At 39.7% G+C, this 18850-nt stretch overlaps 2 protein-coding genes across 3 annotated transcripts in view; both read right to left on the reverse strand.

Moving 5' to 3' along the window:
- Positions 1-8555, reverse strand: part of Cd46 (CD46 molecule) — a 35112-nt gene extending 26557 nt beyond the window's left edge. For both annotated transcript variants that reach the window (XM_026387520.2, XM_026387521.2), the window contains exon 1: positions 8015-8555. In XM_026387520.2, the coding sequence (XP_026243305.1) occupies positions 8015-8135 (121 nt within the window). In that variant the 5' untranslated portion in view covers positions 8136-8555. The remainder of the gene's footprint in view (positions 1-8014) is intronic.
- Positions 8311-18850, reverse strand: part of Cr1 (complement C3b/C4b receptor 1 (Knops blood group)) — a 68090-nt gene continuing 57550 nt past the window's right edge. Inside the window, exon 22 of the mRNA XM_077802939.1 lies at positions 8311-8479. Within this exon, the coding sequence (XP_077659065.1) occupies positions 8311-8479 (169 nt within the window). The remainder of the gene's footprint in view (positions 8480-18850) is intronic.

The raw sequence follows: 18850 nt of genomic DNA on the forward strand, positions 1-18850 counted from the left end.
TTCCCAGCTACAGTATCTTGATTAATTTTTTCCTAGATAGTTTACAATGTTATTAAATTTAAGTGGCAATGCTGAACTGTAATAGATGCCATTATATAATATGATAGGCTATCCCAGGTGAGTTTCAGTATAAAGTGAATTAGTTCTCTATACTAGATCCACTGAACTGTTCACCTTCTCCACACTTATACATGCTTGCAAAAATGAACTCTGACGTATGCGAACGTTCACACCACCACCCAGATACCACCAGAATTTCCTGGTATCTCACCACAAATGGAACTGCAATGAAACCTGACCATCTGTGTCTTCTCCTACTGTTCTCACAAGCAGTTTTTAAACTGTCTTTGCTTCCTCAAAATGCAGGCTGTGACTTCTATATCTTCTGTTCTAAATTTTATTCCTCATTTCCCACTCATTTCTAGGCCCACAAAAATCACTGTTAATCACTTTCAAAGTCGTTAACTGGCCTCTCCCTCATTAAGTTCATACTAACAGTCTTTTCCTCATGAGTTTCATTACCCTTTGGATGATACTAGAGATTTGGGTCCCCCCATGACTTCAGCCCTGTCTTCTGCTCTAGAATGATCGGTCTCTCTCTTCTCTCTTCTCTTCCTCCCCGGCTACGTACCCCTCCTTGGCTTCCTAGAGAATACACCACCCTGAGTTTCAGTTTTTCCTCTGCTGTTTGAGGATCTCCTGTTTCTTCATTCTGCAGGACCCCTCTCCTGACTTCATTACTGGTGATAACCAACAGCCTTCCAGGCCCCTGATTCTATCCTTGGTCTCTAGCTGCCAAGCCTATATATTCATTGCCTCCCCCACACGGGTCCTCTTGAAATGAGTCACACCATTGCATCTAACACAGCAAAGCTTGAGTGTGGTCACTTTTGATTTATCATATTTTCACATATCCAGCAAACAAGTTCTGTTTCCACAGCTGAAATGCTCTATTCCTTTACTTCTTATTCAAGCTCCCAGGATTTCTCATCTGAATGGCTGCAAGAGTTTCTCTTTACCTATCTTGTCACCTTTCATTGAACTGATTTTTTTTCACATTGCTAACAAAGTAATATTTATATGATCCATTAATCGACATTCTTCCAAGACAGATAGGGACAAATTAAAGTCCCTCACTATAGAACCCTGCTCACCCTGGCAAACTACTCTCAAGCCATTATCAGTTACTTGGAGGCCTATACAGGTGTGTTTTCCAACCCTTTAGGTCTTCATGCATCATTTGATTTCAGTTTTGACCAGCAAGAGTGCCTTTCTCCCACCTCCCACATCCTATCCTCCCAGCCTCATCTTAGATGATTCTTTTTCCTTGAAGCATCTTGATATTTCTTGCTCAAAAAAATCGTTTTGCCATCCCCAGCGACTTTGAGGCTGAGGCAGAAGGATAGCAAGTTCCAGGCTAGCCTGAGCAACTTAGTGAGACCCTGTTTCAGAATAAAAAGAAAATGGGCTGGGATGTAGCTCAGTGGGAGAGCTCTTGCCTAGCATGTGGGAAGCCCTAGGACCAAAAACAAATAAACAAAAATCTCTCAAATAAACAAAAATAAAAGTCAGGGTTAAGTGCCCTTATGATGCCCCAATTTACTCCTTTCACAGATGGTTGTTTACTCCCTTTTGAGGATGGTGGCTCATTCATCTTTGCATGTCTAGTACCTAGTACCAGAGCTACATGAGTACTGCTATCAGATCTATATGCACTTAAATCAAAACTCAAATTCTTCACTCTTCAGCCAATTTGCTTTGGTGAAATCTGAAAATCATATTTTTTTTATTTGCTGTTTTTATGCCAGTCTTCAAAATTTTTTCCTTAGTTATAAACATTTCTCTTTATTAGAGGTTTATTTCTTTCATGTCAAAATTTATACTGTACTAGTTTATTATGGATCCAGTCTCCATTACTGCTATTATTAGAAATGGCATTTTAACATCATCAAAGGTGAACTCCAAATATGGTGAGTTACATTTTTTTTCAATAGTTATAGTGATATAACAACACACCAGAACCTGTTTCTTAGAACAATACCCATGATGATAAAACAATTCAGAAAGGGCCAGTATTAAGCACTACCTGTGTCATGCATTGTTTTTTAGCTAATCATATTTCTAATCATCCTATGAGATTGATACCATTTCCCCCTTAAGATGAGCAAACTAAGGCATCATAAAGTGAAGTAACTTGCTCAAGAATATATTCCTAGCCAGGCATGGTGGCACACACCTATAATCCCAGTGGCTCAAAAGACTGAGGCAGGAGGATCACAAGTTCAAAGCCAGCCTCAGCAACTGTGAGGCTCTAAGCAACTCAGTGAGACCCTGTCTCTAAATAAAATACAAAATAGGGCTGGGGATGTGGCTCAATGGTTGAGTACCCATGAGTTCAATCCTCAGTACCCACCCCCTCAAAAAAAAGAATACATTCCTAGTATTCCTAGACAGACCCAGAATTCAATCCAGGTAGGCTGACTGCCAGAACACACCATGAACCATTACCAACCTGCTTCCCATTCCCATCTCCCATCTGGAACCCCCACACGCTGACACCATCTTAACACTATCTATAATATAGTGCTCAAGAAATTACCTTCTACTGTGCCTGGGGAAATTAATGCAACCCTAGTTTAGATTCATGTTGTTCTAAGTTGAATAAAAGAGCTCACATTGTCCTAAATGGACAGGTAATCACACCAGAGTCTGAATTTGCAGTGGTGATGATTTATTCCTAATTAGCCTGTTGCCTCTCACAGATACCCTGTTTTCCAGATTTCTCCCTTTATCTTGCCTCCTTTGCCCAACATTGAGCAGCTTGGCAGTCCAGCTGCATCACATCTGAACACCTTTGCTTCTGCACCTTGGCTCCAGACATCCTTCCTCCTAGGTTGGCCACAACTCCTGTTCAACTCTTATCTTTCTAGACTTTAAGTCACCCATGGCTTCCTCTAGGAAACTTTTTCTGTCTCCTCCTGGGAAGTAGTAACTGGCTGCCTTCCTCTGGACTCTCCTGTATATGGATCTCTCTCAGGTAACATGCTCTTGTAACAGCATGAATACCTATATTCATCCATAGGGTCACAACATCTAGCACATGTCCTTCAAAGTAGCAGTTAAAAAAAAAAAAAAAGGTTAGTCATAGTAGCACTGCTACCAGACACAAAACAATGATCAAGAATATGCTGGAACACATTTATTATTGAAAATAATCATGTTAAAGTTTTATGCACTGGAGAACAGAGAATTGGCCATTTCTTTTGTTGTCTGTCTCCCAGTTTTCTGCCCCATCTCCTAGCTGATGACCAGATGAACGCTGCTCCTTTAGCACTGTAGCATGCAGGGTAGGAAAACCAAGAAACTGCCAGACAAATACTATTGCTCTTGGCTTCTTTAATTGGAAAGAAGAAAAATGCCTAAAATAGGCAGATGAGACCATGCATCACAGGAGATTGTGGGTTTTCTCTGAAAAAGCAGCTTCACTTCTGGAGGAAGGAGACTGGTCCCCCAATTTTTTTTTTCTTTCTGAAATTGCACAAATGCTCCCTTCTGCAATCTCTCCCATTTGACAGCCACCTTTGAGGTGTTAGGACTCCCATGCACACCACTATCTAATTATAAATGTTTCTCCTCATGAAAGAGTGAGCTGCTCCCTAAATGATAACTCATTTTACCCACTTCTTCTCCCTGCCCAGCAGTGAGCTCTCTGTTCATCAGTCTTGACTTTACCTGGCAACCATACACTTAACCTTGGTTTTCCAAGTTTCAGTGTTGTTACCTTTCCTGTTACACTCTATTCATTTTACTTATTCATTTTCCTGTATTTCAAATAGCTTCCATCATTTTCTTAAACTTCGAATTTAAAGCCTATTTTAAAAAGTGTATTCTTAAAAAAATAATTCCTTTTGTGTTCTAACATCACTATGCTTGATTCGCCTCTCTCCCTTTTGAAATGAACTTTTTAGTGATCAATAAGAAGCAAGATTGGAGTACTAGGAGCCCTGGAGAGCCTATATATAGGGGAAGGCAGGTCCTTTCTGACCCTCAGCTGCCCCTGTCCTAGCTCCACAGAAAGACCAGCCCACCCATGGTTCTTTAAAGAACTTTTCTCCTGCAGGCAGGAGGAATTTTTCTTGTGCACTTAAATCCTCACCAAATAGGAAGCTTAGGGTTTTTTTTTTTGTTTTTTTTTTTTTTTTTAGTATTTCATGAATATTGATACTGAATCAAAAAATTGGCCATTTGGAACAAAAAAAATGTTATAAGACAGATAACATCTCTCTGCCTTCTAATGGTGGGGGGGAGAGAATAGAAAATTTTAGAAGGGTGATTACAATTTAGGAGGCATTTGCGCTGGTGTGTGTGTACCAGAAACACGGTAGTCAGGGAAGGTCTCTCTGAGGGGTGTTAACAGTCCAGCTGAGTTTGCAGGATAAGACACAGCCTTAGATTATACAGTGAAGACCTTCGGCCTATTTGATGAGCAGAAATGTCACCTTCCCTCTAGTCACTTGTTAAATGCAGGGAAGCATGCTCCTTTCCTCTAGAGCACTCCAGTTGGTTTGTAATCTATGCATTAGTATTATTCATTGGTTAATGTCTGTTACTTCCAATACATCTTAGCAGATATTTATAGATTGCCTACTATGTGTTTGTCACTGGGGATATAACAGTAAAATAAAGTCCCTGCTTTGTGCACTTATATATGTGTAAACAATTAATGAAAGAAGGACCATGACAATAGGCATGGCCTATTATTGCCTACCAGTATGACCTCAGGACCAGCACAGGACTTGGAACCAACCTAGAAGTCAAACATTGTTCAATGAATGCTGCTAAGTAAAGAAATGCAATATACAAGCTGTATATGTAATAGGATCCTACATAGAACATGGGTATAGAAACACACAAAGTGTATTAAAAAACAGGAGATACAAAAAATGGTTAATTTTGTGTAAACTTTATACAATAATCATATAACTCTCTGCCCCACCCCTCTCTCTATATATACAGGGATTGAATCTAGGGATGCTTAACCATGGAGCCACACCCCCAGCCTTTTTTGAATTCTTTGAGACAGGACCTTCCTAAATTGCTTAGGCTTCCCTCACTAAACTACTGAGGATGGCCTTGAATTAGTGATCCTCTTGCCTCAATCTTGCCAGCGGCGGGGATTATATGAGTGTGTCACTGCATCTGGCAAGCATATATTTTGAAAAAAGTATTCTATTCAATGAAAGGCACAACAAACAGCGGAATGGGCCTTCATCTTTAGTTACTGAGCTGTTGGTGAGGATACTAATTTCCCACTAGGTTTGGCTAGTGATGTTTGTAGACTGCTCCTCTGAACTATGACCCTATAAGGGAAACAATCACCCCATCCCCCCAAAAAATTAGGTTATAATATCTAATACTATCCGTATTGGTTGGGAACAGGAAAATAACTCCATAGACAAAAACCAAAACATCTGGGGCTGGGGTTGTGTGAGGCACTGTTATGGGGAGACACCTCAGAAAGCACTCTAAGTCCAAATTTTAAATCAAAAGAGAGCTTTATTTACCTGGCCAGGGACTGTCACTCACCACAGAGACTCAAGCTCTGTGGGAGGACAGCAGCTTCCTGGTCCATCCAAAGATATGTAGAAGCACAAAAACCACAACTCAGTGACTTGCTTATCGTCATGTAAGCTAGCCAGTCATAGAAATTAAAATATTGATAAGTGGGACCTGTGGGCCCTAGGCAGGACCAGCCAGCAAGCATGTGATGAACAGAAGCTAAAATAGCATTATCTTTGCAGTTCAGTTGACCACAGTCCTGGGTTCAAGCAGGTGCTAAACAGTCACATAATTGAATTTGGGCGGGGGTCAGCAGGGTGAGAATCGACTTCAAAGTCATGTAGACCCACAAGGGCTTTCAAACCCAGTATGTAGCTCACCATGACCACCGCTGCATCCTGAGTAGGGTACAATTTGTAGGGTACAAAGTACAGAAAGACAATTTTTTTAAAATAAGAAAACAGCTTTCATTTCAGTTTCTCAGAAACAGCTCTTGTAACAGTTTTTACAGAAGGCAGCAAAATGGAGTCTTAGGGCTGCCTATGCCAGTTCTTGCTTTATAATTGTCTTATCTCACTTATCAAAATCTTATACCTATAATCTGTATTTTTTTTACTAATCTATAACCTATTACTTACACTCTTATTGATTGTATTTATCAGTTCACACCACAACAAACTAGTGTTAAAACATCATGTAATGCTTCCTCTTCTCAGAAAACTCTTTAAAGTAAGAGAAAAAAAAAACATTTAAGGGTGTACAAAATGAAGTGGACTGACTTTGACTCATAATGAGACTGAGACCAACAGTGAGACATACAACAGACAAGGCACCATAAACAAACCTAACTGACCAGAGATTTAGATAGGGTTTTTTAAAAAAAAATATTTATTTTTTAGGTGTAGATGGACACAACACAATGCCTTTATTTTTATGTGGTGCTGAGGATCAAACCCTGGTCCTGCCCTGCTAGGCAAGAGCACCCTATTTCGGAGCCACAATCCCAGCCCCTAGATAGGGTTTTTAACTCCAGATGGGCCAGTGAGGGACATCTGGATGGACACTGCCCTGGACCGGGAAGTATGTGCTGCGACCAGCCTTCCCTGATGTCCCCGGACTGTGGATCCCCACAAACCAAGTTTTAAGTTTCAAGCTTACCTTTCCCTGGAGAACTAAGTGCTCTCAAATAGGCAGTCTGCAGGTTTGGCAGGAGCCGATGAGGAGAGGACCATGGGCTGAGGACTTCTCCTCAGAGGCCTTCCCCAGGTTGTCTCCAGCCCACTGGGTCTCCTGGGTGTTTCTGAGCCTTGTCCCATTTATGGGCCAAGAAATAAATATCTCTTCTTTTCCCGGCCAGAGCACCAAATGTTATGGGGAGACACTTCAAAAAGCACTGTAAGTCCGAATTTTAAATCAAAGGAAGAGAGCTTTATTTACCTGGCCAGGGACTGTCCTCCCACAGAGCCTGAGTCTCTGCAGTAGGTGACAGTCCCTGGCCAGGTAAATATAGCTCTCTTTTTAAATTTAATTTAAATTTAAATTCCGACTTGAGTGCTTTCTGAGGTGTCTCCCCTTAACAGCACTGGGTTCGATCCTCAGCACCACATTAAGTAAATAAGTAAGTAAATAAACAAGAGTATTTGTCCATCTACAACTAAAAAAGAAAAAGAAATTGAAATTAAAAAAAAAAAAAAAAAACCATCCACTTGTACACCAAGACCAATTCTGTGTAGGGCAACAAAAAAGCTTCACATGGTGCGCCCTTCCCAGCCCTCTCTAAACTCAGACACTGAGAAATTGCTCTCACCCGGCAAAAGCAGGGCAACCTACCCTCCCCAGAGCCAAACAGTGAGCTTACCTTGGCACTGCAGAGCAGGCCACTTTTGCATAGCACACTGAACAATGCTCCGCTAGGTCTCCTGCCAGGTGTCCCACAGCTCAGCTCCTTTTGGCACCGCAGACGCCCTGCAACTCTTACTGCGGTTACAGCGAGACCCAAAAGAGCAGCCCCTTTCTCCAAGGCACTAACCTGTGCAGGGAACACCGGGCAAACTCTAACCACCCCCGCACAGCACGGACCCTAGCCACACCTCCTTGCACCTGAGCATTCTAGACACCTCACCTGGAGCTCCCATGTGCGCTCCCCATCCAGAATTGGCTCAACCCCGGAAACGCGGCGAGTGTTTGCTAGGGCCACAGCTAGACCCTGGGCGAACCTCCGCCGCTCAGGCACCGCTCCAGCCGCCCGAGCAGGGCTTCACTTCTTGCGCAGCAGGGTCGCCACAGTGCCCAGCCCGAGTGCGCTTCCTGGAAGCGCCTAACGCACCACCCCTAGGAAAACCCTGGCCGCATCCTCTACCCCAACCTGGGTCAACCGCAGGTCCACCCAGACCCGCGGCCCCCAAACCAAGCTCCAGCCTCTTTGTCAAGGTGCGCAACCTCTTCAGGCTCTTACCAGAGAGTGTAAACAGCAGGAATGCCAAAGTCGCTAGAAAGATCCCTAGTAGGCACCGCTGTAAAGTAAAGGAACTCTTTCCGCGGCGGGGAAGCGCCGTGCAGGGCGCGGAAGACACCATCACCTTTCAGAAGATGAACAGGAAAACAGTGCCAGCCAAGCAGGGGAGTCCCTTTTGAGCCCGGTTGTCATACGCAACAATCCCCAAATTCACAAAGTGTGCAGGGCCGCCAGACAAGTGGGCGTGGCTGGGCCAGCGCCCCTGTCGGAAGTGACTGGAGGCGGAGCCACTGCGCCTATCCGGCGACATCAGGGCGGGGTCTCGGCGCGCTTTGCTCCAGGGCCTCCAGGGGACCCGGGGTGCTCCCGGCTGGACCGATACCCGGGTTATCAGCTGCACTCAGCTCCACCAGAGCCTCACCGCGCCCTGGCTGCGTCCTCTGCAGCCCACTCTCCAGGCGCTGGCTGGCAGGAAAGGGTTGGCTCACCGCCGCTTTCGTAAACTGTTTACCACCTCATGGTGGAAGGGTGGAAAGGGAACTAACTGCTGGCTTTGTCATCATTTCCGGCCACTCAGGCCTGAAGAACAAAACACAGCGACCTACAAATAGAAATCCAGAGCTCTGGCGGCGCGTCACTGTGGGGCCAGCACCCCTTGGGACTTATCCTGCTGCTCCTTAGGCTGCTGCACTGCCTGGGCCCTTACTCTGTGTCTGGCACTAATCAGGCATTATTAGGAACAATACTTCCAGTCTTCCTTGCTTAAATGCCTGCTGCTAAATTCCCTCAGGGCCTTCTCTTCATTCTCCAAAATCTCACAGGTTTGACCCCCGGCACCCTCAATCCCTAAGGTAATTCGTTCTTCCTCCTCTTTCCTTGAGAAAACCCAGGGGAAAGTAAAATATTAAGCATCTCTTTGTTATGAGCATATCGGGACTCTAAGGGACCCTTGTCCTAGAACAACTAAATTATTTTTTTGTTGTTATTGGTACCAGGGATTGAACCCAGGGGCGGTTAACCACTGAGCCACATCCCTAGACTCCCCACCCGACCTTTCTTGATTTGTTTTGTTTTGTTTTAACTTAGAGACAGGGTCTCACTGAATTGCTTAGGGCCTTGCTAAATTCCTGAGGCTGGTTTTAAACTTGTCATCCTCCTGTCTCAGCCTTCGGAGCTGCTGGGATTACAGGAGTGTGCCCCCACGCCTGCTAACATAACTAAATGTTTTATGGGAGACAAAATATACATGCATGAAAAAGGAAAGAACAGGATAAGTGTAAAATTCCTGGAAGGAATGAGTGTGATAGGATTTGGGATGGGTAGGAATTACTTAGGAGAAGAAGATAAAGGGCAAAAAATTTTGTTGAAATAATCTCTAGCACAATGCTGGAAAATTAAGAATGAGCAAGATTGATCTGAAGGGCCCTGAGAAAACTTGGATGAAAGGTAAAAGAAAAACTAACAGAAGTGGCATTAAAAGAACAAACGAAATTTTCTTCCTCTCAAACTGACAAAGTTTGAATGAACCCATAGGGAGATCAACACTTAACACTTCAGTTTGTTAAGTCTTAAAGGTGACATGACTTTCTTACTCAGAATTTATCCCAAAGAAATCATCAGAGCTGTGAACAACAGTTTATAATTAGGGAAAAGTATAAACTCATACGTATCCAGCAAAAGTATTAAAGAATTTTTAATAGGTGCCTTTATGTGATGAAATTCTAGGTGGCAAACATTGTGAAAGAATATCAATGTGAGAAATTGATGTATTGGTTAATACAAAAGCAGAATATGCCTTTCATAAAAAACAAAAATGACATAATGATACACATAAGAAGAGACAAGGTAGAAATACAGGTGAAAGGATCATAGGTATTTCCTTTTCTTTGTTCAACTTTCTAATTTTTCTATATTGAGCCTATATTACACTTGGAATAAGGTAAAAATAAATTAGCCTTTTAAAAAATTTATTTGAGACAGGGTCCCTCCGTTTGTTACTAAGGCTGACTAAAGAAAAAAAAATCCAACCTGTATCCTATGTGTCAAGATGTGTCAAGGACAGTTTTATGCATAGAATGGTGGGGGTAAAACCTGTATGGCACAGGTTTGAGGTGACAACCGGTGAAGAAAAAAAAAGCTCACGGTACAAACCTCAAATGGTCCTCTGGAATAACAAGAGCTGAGGTATATTTAATACAGTTCTATATCTGAGATGTCCTGAGAACCCTCTGGATTCACCAAGCCATGGAATTTTCTTTTCTTGCCAGAATAACAAAACTTTTAAAATCACACAAGACACTAAGTCTGGAGGTATTATATAAAATAAATGCCTGAATATTTTGGAATATAAAATCCAGACATTTCTTGGTGGCAATTAAAGGAGGTATAATTAAGGAGACAGTGAATAGGAAACTCAATGAGGCAGGACTTGTTACTTCTGTTAATATTTACAGTTGTGAGCTATATGACAGTAATGTTCTGTGGCTCAATGTCAGAACTTGTTTGTGAAAACAGAAAATTTATTATTGTCTGCAACAATAAATATTAAAAATTACCTATTTATTTCCAGGCTTGGAAGTAAGATTTCTTTTTTTTATGAACAAATTAAAAATATAGGAGAAACAATTTAGCTAGTGTTTGTTATTCTAGTTTCAGGTGCAATATTCAAGGATTATAGTTTTATTGAAACTTTGTTTCAGTCAGTAAAAGTTCTATCCCTGGGGTTCTTCAGGCCTTTCTTAATATACTTGAAGACTTCCACACCAATTTTTTAAAAAGCTTATTTTGATTTGACCCAACTGAGCTTCCATTTGAAAAGTCTGGGGCCTTGTTTCCTATCTTTCTGGACAATTTCCAAGAGTCAGGGATAAAGTTTTCTTGTAACATCTCCAGTGCCAAGATTCATAGTAGGTGTTCAATGAATACTTGGTAAATACTGTAGGAAATAAAGGCGTCTTGCTGTCAAATGCATTTAATACATCTTTGCCAGTTTTCCACTAGAATTAGTTGACCAAATGCTGGGGAAGTTCTGAGAGATTTTGATTTTTAATATTTTAGACACTAGAAAATAAAGTGGGATTTGTCTCTAAATGGAGTGAGGTAATAAACTGCACACAAAATAAACTTTCCTAAATCAGGCATTGCAAGTTTACCTGTAAAGTAGAGTTACTATCCATGCCTTAGCCTTGCCTTGGGGTTGTTTCAGTAACTGAGTTCAAAAGGAGAGTGAACTTCCTGAGGCTCTGACAGGGATAGATGTCAAGAGTCAAAGCTTCCAATTAGGAAGTAGGAGATTAAACATGAGTGGTTCCTCCAGCTCCCCCTAAAGATTTTGTCAAACTGTCAAAGACACGAGGAAAGGAGAGAATGGAAGATGTAGGGGTCGGCAGAGGAATAGATAAGGTTAAGGACTATGTACAGATATCCTTTCAGAAGGGTGAGCAGACAGAGTGATGACAGAGGGATGTCATTAAATGTTTGCCAACCTCTTTTTTAAAATATAAGATATGAGATGATTCTTTGCCTCTTAAATTAGTTTATCTACACTATGCTTTTTGGAAGTTGGGGTAAGGTTCATCAGGCTCTATTTGCACTCGGCAGGCACCTGCCAGTCGGCTGACCTTCATATGCAATTGTGTCTGATTTTCTTCTCTCTTACCGGAAAGAGTGTGAGTGTGGTAGGCCATTCCCTCATGGGAATTCTGTAAGCAATCAAGTACAGAAAGAACAGCATTTCTCAGAAGGAACACACATTCACTTCAGTCTACTTTAACTTTTGCAGGCCTTAGAAAAGACAAGTATACTACAAATTATACTCCATAAGTAGATTTGCAAAGACAAATCTTTTATTCTTTTCTCATTTTAATGGTGAAAATTTTATTCAAATGTCATAGATTTAAATTACATTACATCTCATATTTATTCTATTTTTTTAAGTAAACAAAACAAAGAATGTCAGACATTAATAGCTTTGTAGATTAATTGGCCCAGCTGCTGTTTTAGATGAAAAATGTAAGTCCAGAGGTTAACAGAATTACTTAACAATACAAGTTAGGCAATGAGGCATTTTTCATAGTATATGTAGTATTCCCTATGATAATTGATGTAATAGAAAAAAAACTCATGGCTTTCTTGCAATTAAAAAGTCAGAGTCATCAAAAATTTATTAATCCCATGGCTCACTGGTCCACTCCACAGAATTGCTTTCTTGGGATGGAAAATAGTAATTCTAAGAAAGGCTAATTCTCATTTAGTTTCTAGTCTTCCTTTGAAATCTACTTCTTCAAATTCTAAGAAATAATAGAGAACTGAAGAGCCAACTGAGCAAACCATTGAGTATCATTTCGAAAATTTGCAGACTAGTTACACTTGTTTCCTTGGTGGCCTGGCCATATATTATTTGCCCATCTTTTAGTGGGGAGAGTTGGTTGCCATTTTTAATTTTTAAGAACTTCCTAAATAATAAGGCAATTACCCTTTGTGTATGGTATAAGTTGTATGTAGTCAATATAGATAGTTATACTATATATATATATACACACATATATATATATATATACACACACAAACATATACATACACATACACAGATATATATATATATATATATATATATATATATATATATATATATAGTCAGTGGACTTTGCTTATGCTGGGTTTTTTCCAAACTTGCAATATTTTAAGTTGAAATTCAAGTTGGTGTCTCCCTTAATCCCTATATTGGTGTCAAAGTAAATGTGGTAAAATAGAAATTTAAAGCAGCAATTAAAACACAAAATTAATTACCCAGAAATTAGTGATAGCTAGATTCAAAGATATTACTCAATATTCACAAATATTCTGATAGTTTCTAGAGATCATTATTATGGCAAATAATATCATAACAAGTTTCTGATCTATAAAGATGTAGAATGGCTGAAAGTATAGGGATACTGATTTTAAGATGTTCATGATTATTTTTTTTAAACATTTATTTTTTAGTTGTAGTTGGACACATTACCTTTATTTTATTCATTTATTTTTATGTGGTGCTGAGGATGGAACCTAGGGCCTTGCAAGTGCTAGGCAAGTGCTCTACGGCTGAGCCACAACCCCAGCCCTCAATGCATGATTATCGATTTGATAAAGTTCTTTTCAAAGCAACTGACACACAAAAACTGCACATTTATGAGGTACCATGTGATATTTGGATACGTGTACATCCTGTATAATATTCAAATCAAAGTAAACATACATGTCTTCTTAAACATTTATCATTTCTTTGTAGTGAAAACATTCAAAATCTTTTCTTCTAGCTTTTTTTTTAATATTTATTTTTTAGTTGGACACAATACCTTTATTTATTTATTTCTATGTGGTGCTGAGAATCGAATCCAGGGCCTTGCACGTGCTAGGCAAGTGCTCTACCACTGAGCCACAAGGCAGCCCTCTTCTAGCTTTTTAGATCTGCAGTCACCCTGATGTGAAATAGAAAACCAGAGTTTACTCTTCCCAAGTGTAACTTAGTACCCGCTGACTCATAAATTCTTAAAAGTCGTGCTTTTTAAAGTTAACCTAGGGTATCCTAGTAAACTAGTTACATTTATAATAATTATTATTTAATTTGAATTTTTTCTTTTATTCAGAACATGTTACAAAGTGGGTTTTTGAGACAGAACTTAGAAAATATCTGGAGTTTCATTTTTTTTTTCTAGATAATTCTTTTGAGCAGTCTTGACGGTGCTCCACCATAATCATTTAGCACCTTTCCAGTGAAGAAAAAAATTGCTTTTCTTCCCTAGAGGAGATGAAAATTGATATATCATGTACTTTACTCCAATTTATTTAAAGAAGTAGGTTCTGCTCTATAAAATACAGAGGGAATATGTTTATTCCCTCCGTAGTGGTCGCTACATAGAGCTCTATTTAATAAATCAAAATATATGCGTTTGTATAAAGAAACATATAGAAAATGATTAGCAGATAATGTGATGTGTGACATTAATATGAACATGTCTCATTAATTTTCCTATCTTTCTGTATTTTCCAAATTCTCTATAATGAGCTCATTCCATATCATGAACATTTTAAAATAAGAAAGGAAAATGACAGGCTTTTAAACCAGAACTCCTAGAAAGCAGCTTCTTCCTTTAAATGATTGAAACAGTTTTTCATATCTACCGTCTTGTCCCCTGAGTCGATGCTGTGTGCTTTCAGCACAGGAAAGAGGGTGAGGGGTGAGAGGAACGCAGACTAAGAGGTGGAGTTTTGCTGGACCCTGGGACAGCTAAGGTGTCTTCAGGTGCACACATTTGCTTCTCTGTGAAGTCACTTCAGAGTTCATGAACCTCTGATCTTATTCTCTTGAAGTGGACTGGCTCCTTTCCTGCCAAAAGGTAATTGGAGGTTTTCAGCTTTATAATACCTTGTCAAGGAGGGACACTGAAATAGAGGATATATTTGTTTAGATGACAGCAACAGAGGAAAACTGAACCACCAAGAACTTATATGCTGATAATCAGAATGCTGGCATCTCATATAAATTTCAAGCTCTTAGAAGCGTTTATTCCCTCTGTAGTGGTTGCTATGTAGGGCTCTAGAAAGTATGGTGTAACTGGAGACATGAGTAGATAAGAGAGAGATTAATGAGTAACTTGACCTTTCCCTTTTTCTTTTCTCCAACAAAATGTGTTCTCAGAGTTAAACAAATAAATAAAAAGAGCCTTGTTCCAGAAAATAAACAGGTCACTTAGTGCAAAGTGGAACTATGGGTGGTGGTGGTGGGGGCAGTGAATAGTGGCTGGGGTCTTAGAGGAGGATCAGCTTCAGCAAGCAGGTCCTCCTCCTCTTATCACAGTCAAGAATGCACTGAGGTAGGACATGCAGAGCAAGATACCCAAATGCTTCCCTGTTCATGTTGAAGCCTCTTTTCTCTGGCCACCAAAGGACAGACTCCCTAGTGAGGGCCATTGGGTCACCTGACCCCAGTGATGACTGCCACCCTATTCCTCATTTGTCTCACAAAGCTTCCCAGCATCACCTGCTACCTATGTCTTCTTCAAACATTCTCATGTCCTTCAACACACAGCTAGGTCTTTGGTGTCTGCCTCTTTATCTATGTCATTCACTCTGCCCCAGCACCTGGCCTGGGTGCAAGGTTTCATGCTTGCTAGACTCTAACTCACTCCTTATCTATATCATGCGGCTACAGATGATTAAATTGGTGGTGGGGGGGCAGAGTACAGGGGATTGAACACAGGGGGCACTTGGCTACTAAGTCACATCCACAGCCCTATTTTGTATTTTATTTAAAGACAGGGTCTCACTGAGTTGCTTAGCACCTTGCTTTTGCTGAGGTTGACTTTGAATTCGAGATCCTCCTGTCTCAGCCTCCCAAGCCACTGGGATTATAGATGATTAATTTGCTCCTGTGGAACACTCTGGTCAGAATTCTAATCTTAAAGGGAGGTCAGAAGAAAGGAACAAAGGAGTGAAAGGTGGGGAAGAGGGGCAAAGTGCCAGGGAGTGATATGGCCAAATTATATTGTTATATTGTGGATGTATGAATATGGAACAATTAATCCCATCAGTATGTACAAACAAGGCATCAATTTAAAAAATGTGGGGAAATTTGAATAAACCATGAAGAAGTGAGTAATATTTGAGGAGATAAATATGTTTAAGCCTGATTTAAACATTACATAATGTACATATATATCAAACATTACATGATACTTCATTGCCATGTAAAATTTACTTTCTGCATTAGTTAAAAAATAAAAAGGAAGAGGAAAATTGAAAAAATTCCAATCTTAAAAAAGGATACTTGATACAAAATTATTAAGGACTCCTACCTTTCTATTAAAAGGCCATCAACAGTCAATGTATACAATTGGAGGTGTACTTTGATGTAAAAATGGTGTGCAAAGAGTTGAGAAAAAGGAAATTATGATAAACTAATTTTCAAGTATTTACTGAACACTTTTCATTTAATTAACTATATTCAGAGGTTTTGGGAAATTAAAAAGAAATGGTCTCTCTACTCACAAGAAGTTAATGATTTACTGTGGAAAAAATATAAGCACAACATATGGTACATTATATAGCTGATAAATGAAAAATAAATGAGCAATCAAATGAATTATAGCAGAGTTAATAAGCAAAAAGTACTTGAATATCAAATACTATGGGATGTATTTATGTACAGTTTTAAGGATAGGAGAAAAATGGTTTTCATTGATGGAGAAAAAAAATCCAGATTTCCTATTGTACAATCTCAAGATATCCACCCTGCAAATGTAAAATAATATGCAAAGGAACTTAAAAATACTATCTACTACTGAGTGGAATTTATTGCAGGTACTTTATATATTTTTTTCTAACTTTAAGAGTTTCTTGGGGGGCTGGGGATGTGGCTCAAACTGTAGCGTGCTCGCCTGGCATGCGTGTGGCCTGGGTTTGATCCTCAGCACCACATACAAACAAAGATGTTGTATCCGCCGAAAACTAAAAAATAAATATTAAAAAATACATTCTCTCTCTCTCTCTCTCTCTCTCTCTTTCTCTCTCTCTCTCTCTTAAAAAAAAAGAGTTTCTTAGGTGAATGAATTCTGAGCTGAGTTAATGGAACTTAGGCAGGAATAAAGTTGGAAAGTGTTGCAGACAGGTAATGGAAGGAATAAATCTAAACAAATGATATTTTAAGTAATGTTGTGGAATATTTTTTTAAAAACTCTGTAAACATGATCATGGTTCTCATGGTCTGCTGTTTTGTCTGTTTATACTTAGTGACAGCTTATCTGGCCTAAAATCCATTTTATATAAGTTTTCCATCCTGATATTAAAGGAAAAATGAGTGCTTCACCTGAGAACCTTGGAGGCATAGCTTAAAGCATCCCTGATAGCACAATATTTTGCCATATTTTATCTCAAAAATCTCTCTTTATTTGCCTTTTTCTCCCTTATGTGCTTATTTATGTTAATATAGAAATAATGCTATTTTTTCTTGGAGCTATTGGGATAACATTAGAAAAAGGAATCCTTGGACAGCATGCCATTTTCATCTCATGACTTCTACGTTCTTTTGGTATTACTAACCATGAATTCCAAAGCATCTGTGAACACCCATTTGAGAAAGATCAGAATAACTGATCACTAAAGTTTTAAAAAGTAAACTTCCAATTCTGAATTTTTAAAATGCACATTTCATTTGCTTTCATAAATAGTAAAGAAAAACAAGTATAAGATATAGGGCTGGGGGGGGGGTTGTAGCACAGTGGTAGAGTGCTCGCCTGGCATGCATGAGGCACTGGGTTTGATCCTCAGCACCACATAAAAATGAAATGAAGATATTGTGTCCACCTAAAACTAAAAAAAAAAAGTATAAGATATAAGCAAAGTGACTAGAAAGCCAGATAATAAAAAGAGGACATGGCAAATTTATTTCTATTATAGAAGAAAAGACAAAGTTTATTTATTTTCTAAGCTTTTTGTTTAGAAAAATTTGAATTGTTTACACATATGTCTTGACTATATGGTTGACTATAAAATGCCTTTACTACCCCTTACTTCTTTCTGGGGTCTCTTCCACTGCCCTCTGTTTAATTTAGAATTTCTGACATATGTGTGTATATAAAATGCCAAGTTTGTTTAATGCACATTGATGTGAAGAAGAGGTAGGACATAAAGAAAAAAAATTTACTGATCAATTTGATGCTTTTACTTCTGCTTTCTACAGGGATACCTAAGGCTTATGGCACTATTATTTCTGAAAGCACCCTGAGGACCTATATACAGAAAATATTAGGATTACTAGAATAGCCAGAGCGAGCCAGGACCAAATGAATTGCTCTGTATGATACAGAAAGATGGAGCATTAAATTTGCAAGAGGCCCAAGAGTTGGAATAAGATACCCCAGGGATGCAGTAAATATCTGAGGAAATGGAGAAGAATATATTGAGAGAGAGGCCTGGGGAAAGGGGGAAATCCAAGACTGAAAGTGGAGGATAGCCAGTTTGAAATTCCTCCAAGTCTGATACAGTTCAGGTGTGGGCAAACTCTTCCACAGAAGGACCAATAAATTTTTTTGGCTTTGTGGGCCACATGGTCTTTGTTGCAGCTGTTGGACCTCTCTGTTGAGGTGGGTAAGCAGTCACAGTTAACAGTTAAATGAATGGGTATGGCCGTGCCAATAAAACTTTATTTACATACCCAACTGGATTTGGCCCACAGATTGTCATTTTCAGATCCTTGGTCTAGTAGGTAGTTTTTGCTTTTTTTTTGCTTAGCTGTTCATTACATCATAGGACAGGTTCAGTTGTGGCATCATTTCCCCTTTCATACCAAACCTTGGGCCAACATTTATCACACAACATTTTGTGGTAAGGCTGCATTAAGGAGGTGGAATGAAGGGTTAGGGATGGTAATTAGCCCAGTGCAGGGCAGAAATAAGAGAGTCTCAAGGAGGCCAAGAATTCAGTGAAAGCCAGAAACCAGGGAAAAGGCAAGGTGAGTCTTCAGAGTATTCTTAAGAGACCCTGCACATGGAGAAGACTGGAGGACTAGGAGGTGCACACAGGCTGCAAATGCTTAGATTCCACCAGGAAAAGAAATAAAACAGACTACTTCTCAAAGGTTCACAGCACAAATGCACAAAAATCTAGGAATGCTTTGAAAAAAATAGTGCCTGGGGGCAGCACCCACAGAGTCATCACACAAAATCGCTGGGAATGGCAATAATCCAGGAACAAAATAAATAAATAAAAGCATTTCCAGCTCATGAAGTAGTTTCTGACTTCTTTATTATTGATGACCTGCTTAGTGTCATATCCTATTCAAATGCTATCTCCATTTTT

The sequence above is a fragment of the Urocitellus parryii genome, chromosome 9 (genome assembly GCF_045843805.1).
Source record: "Urocitellus parryii isolate mUroPar1 chromosome 9, mUroPar1.hap1, whole genome shotgun sequence".
In the NCBI taxonomy this organism is placed as follows: Eukaryota; Metazoa; Chordata; class Mammalia; order Rodentia; family Sciuridae; genus Urocitellus; species Urocitellus parryii.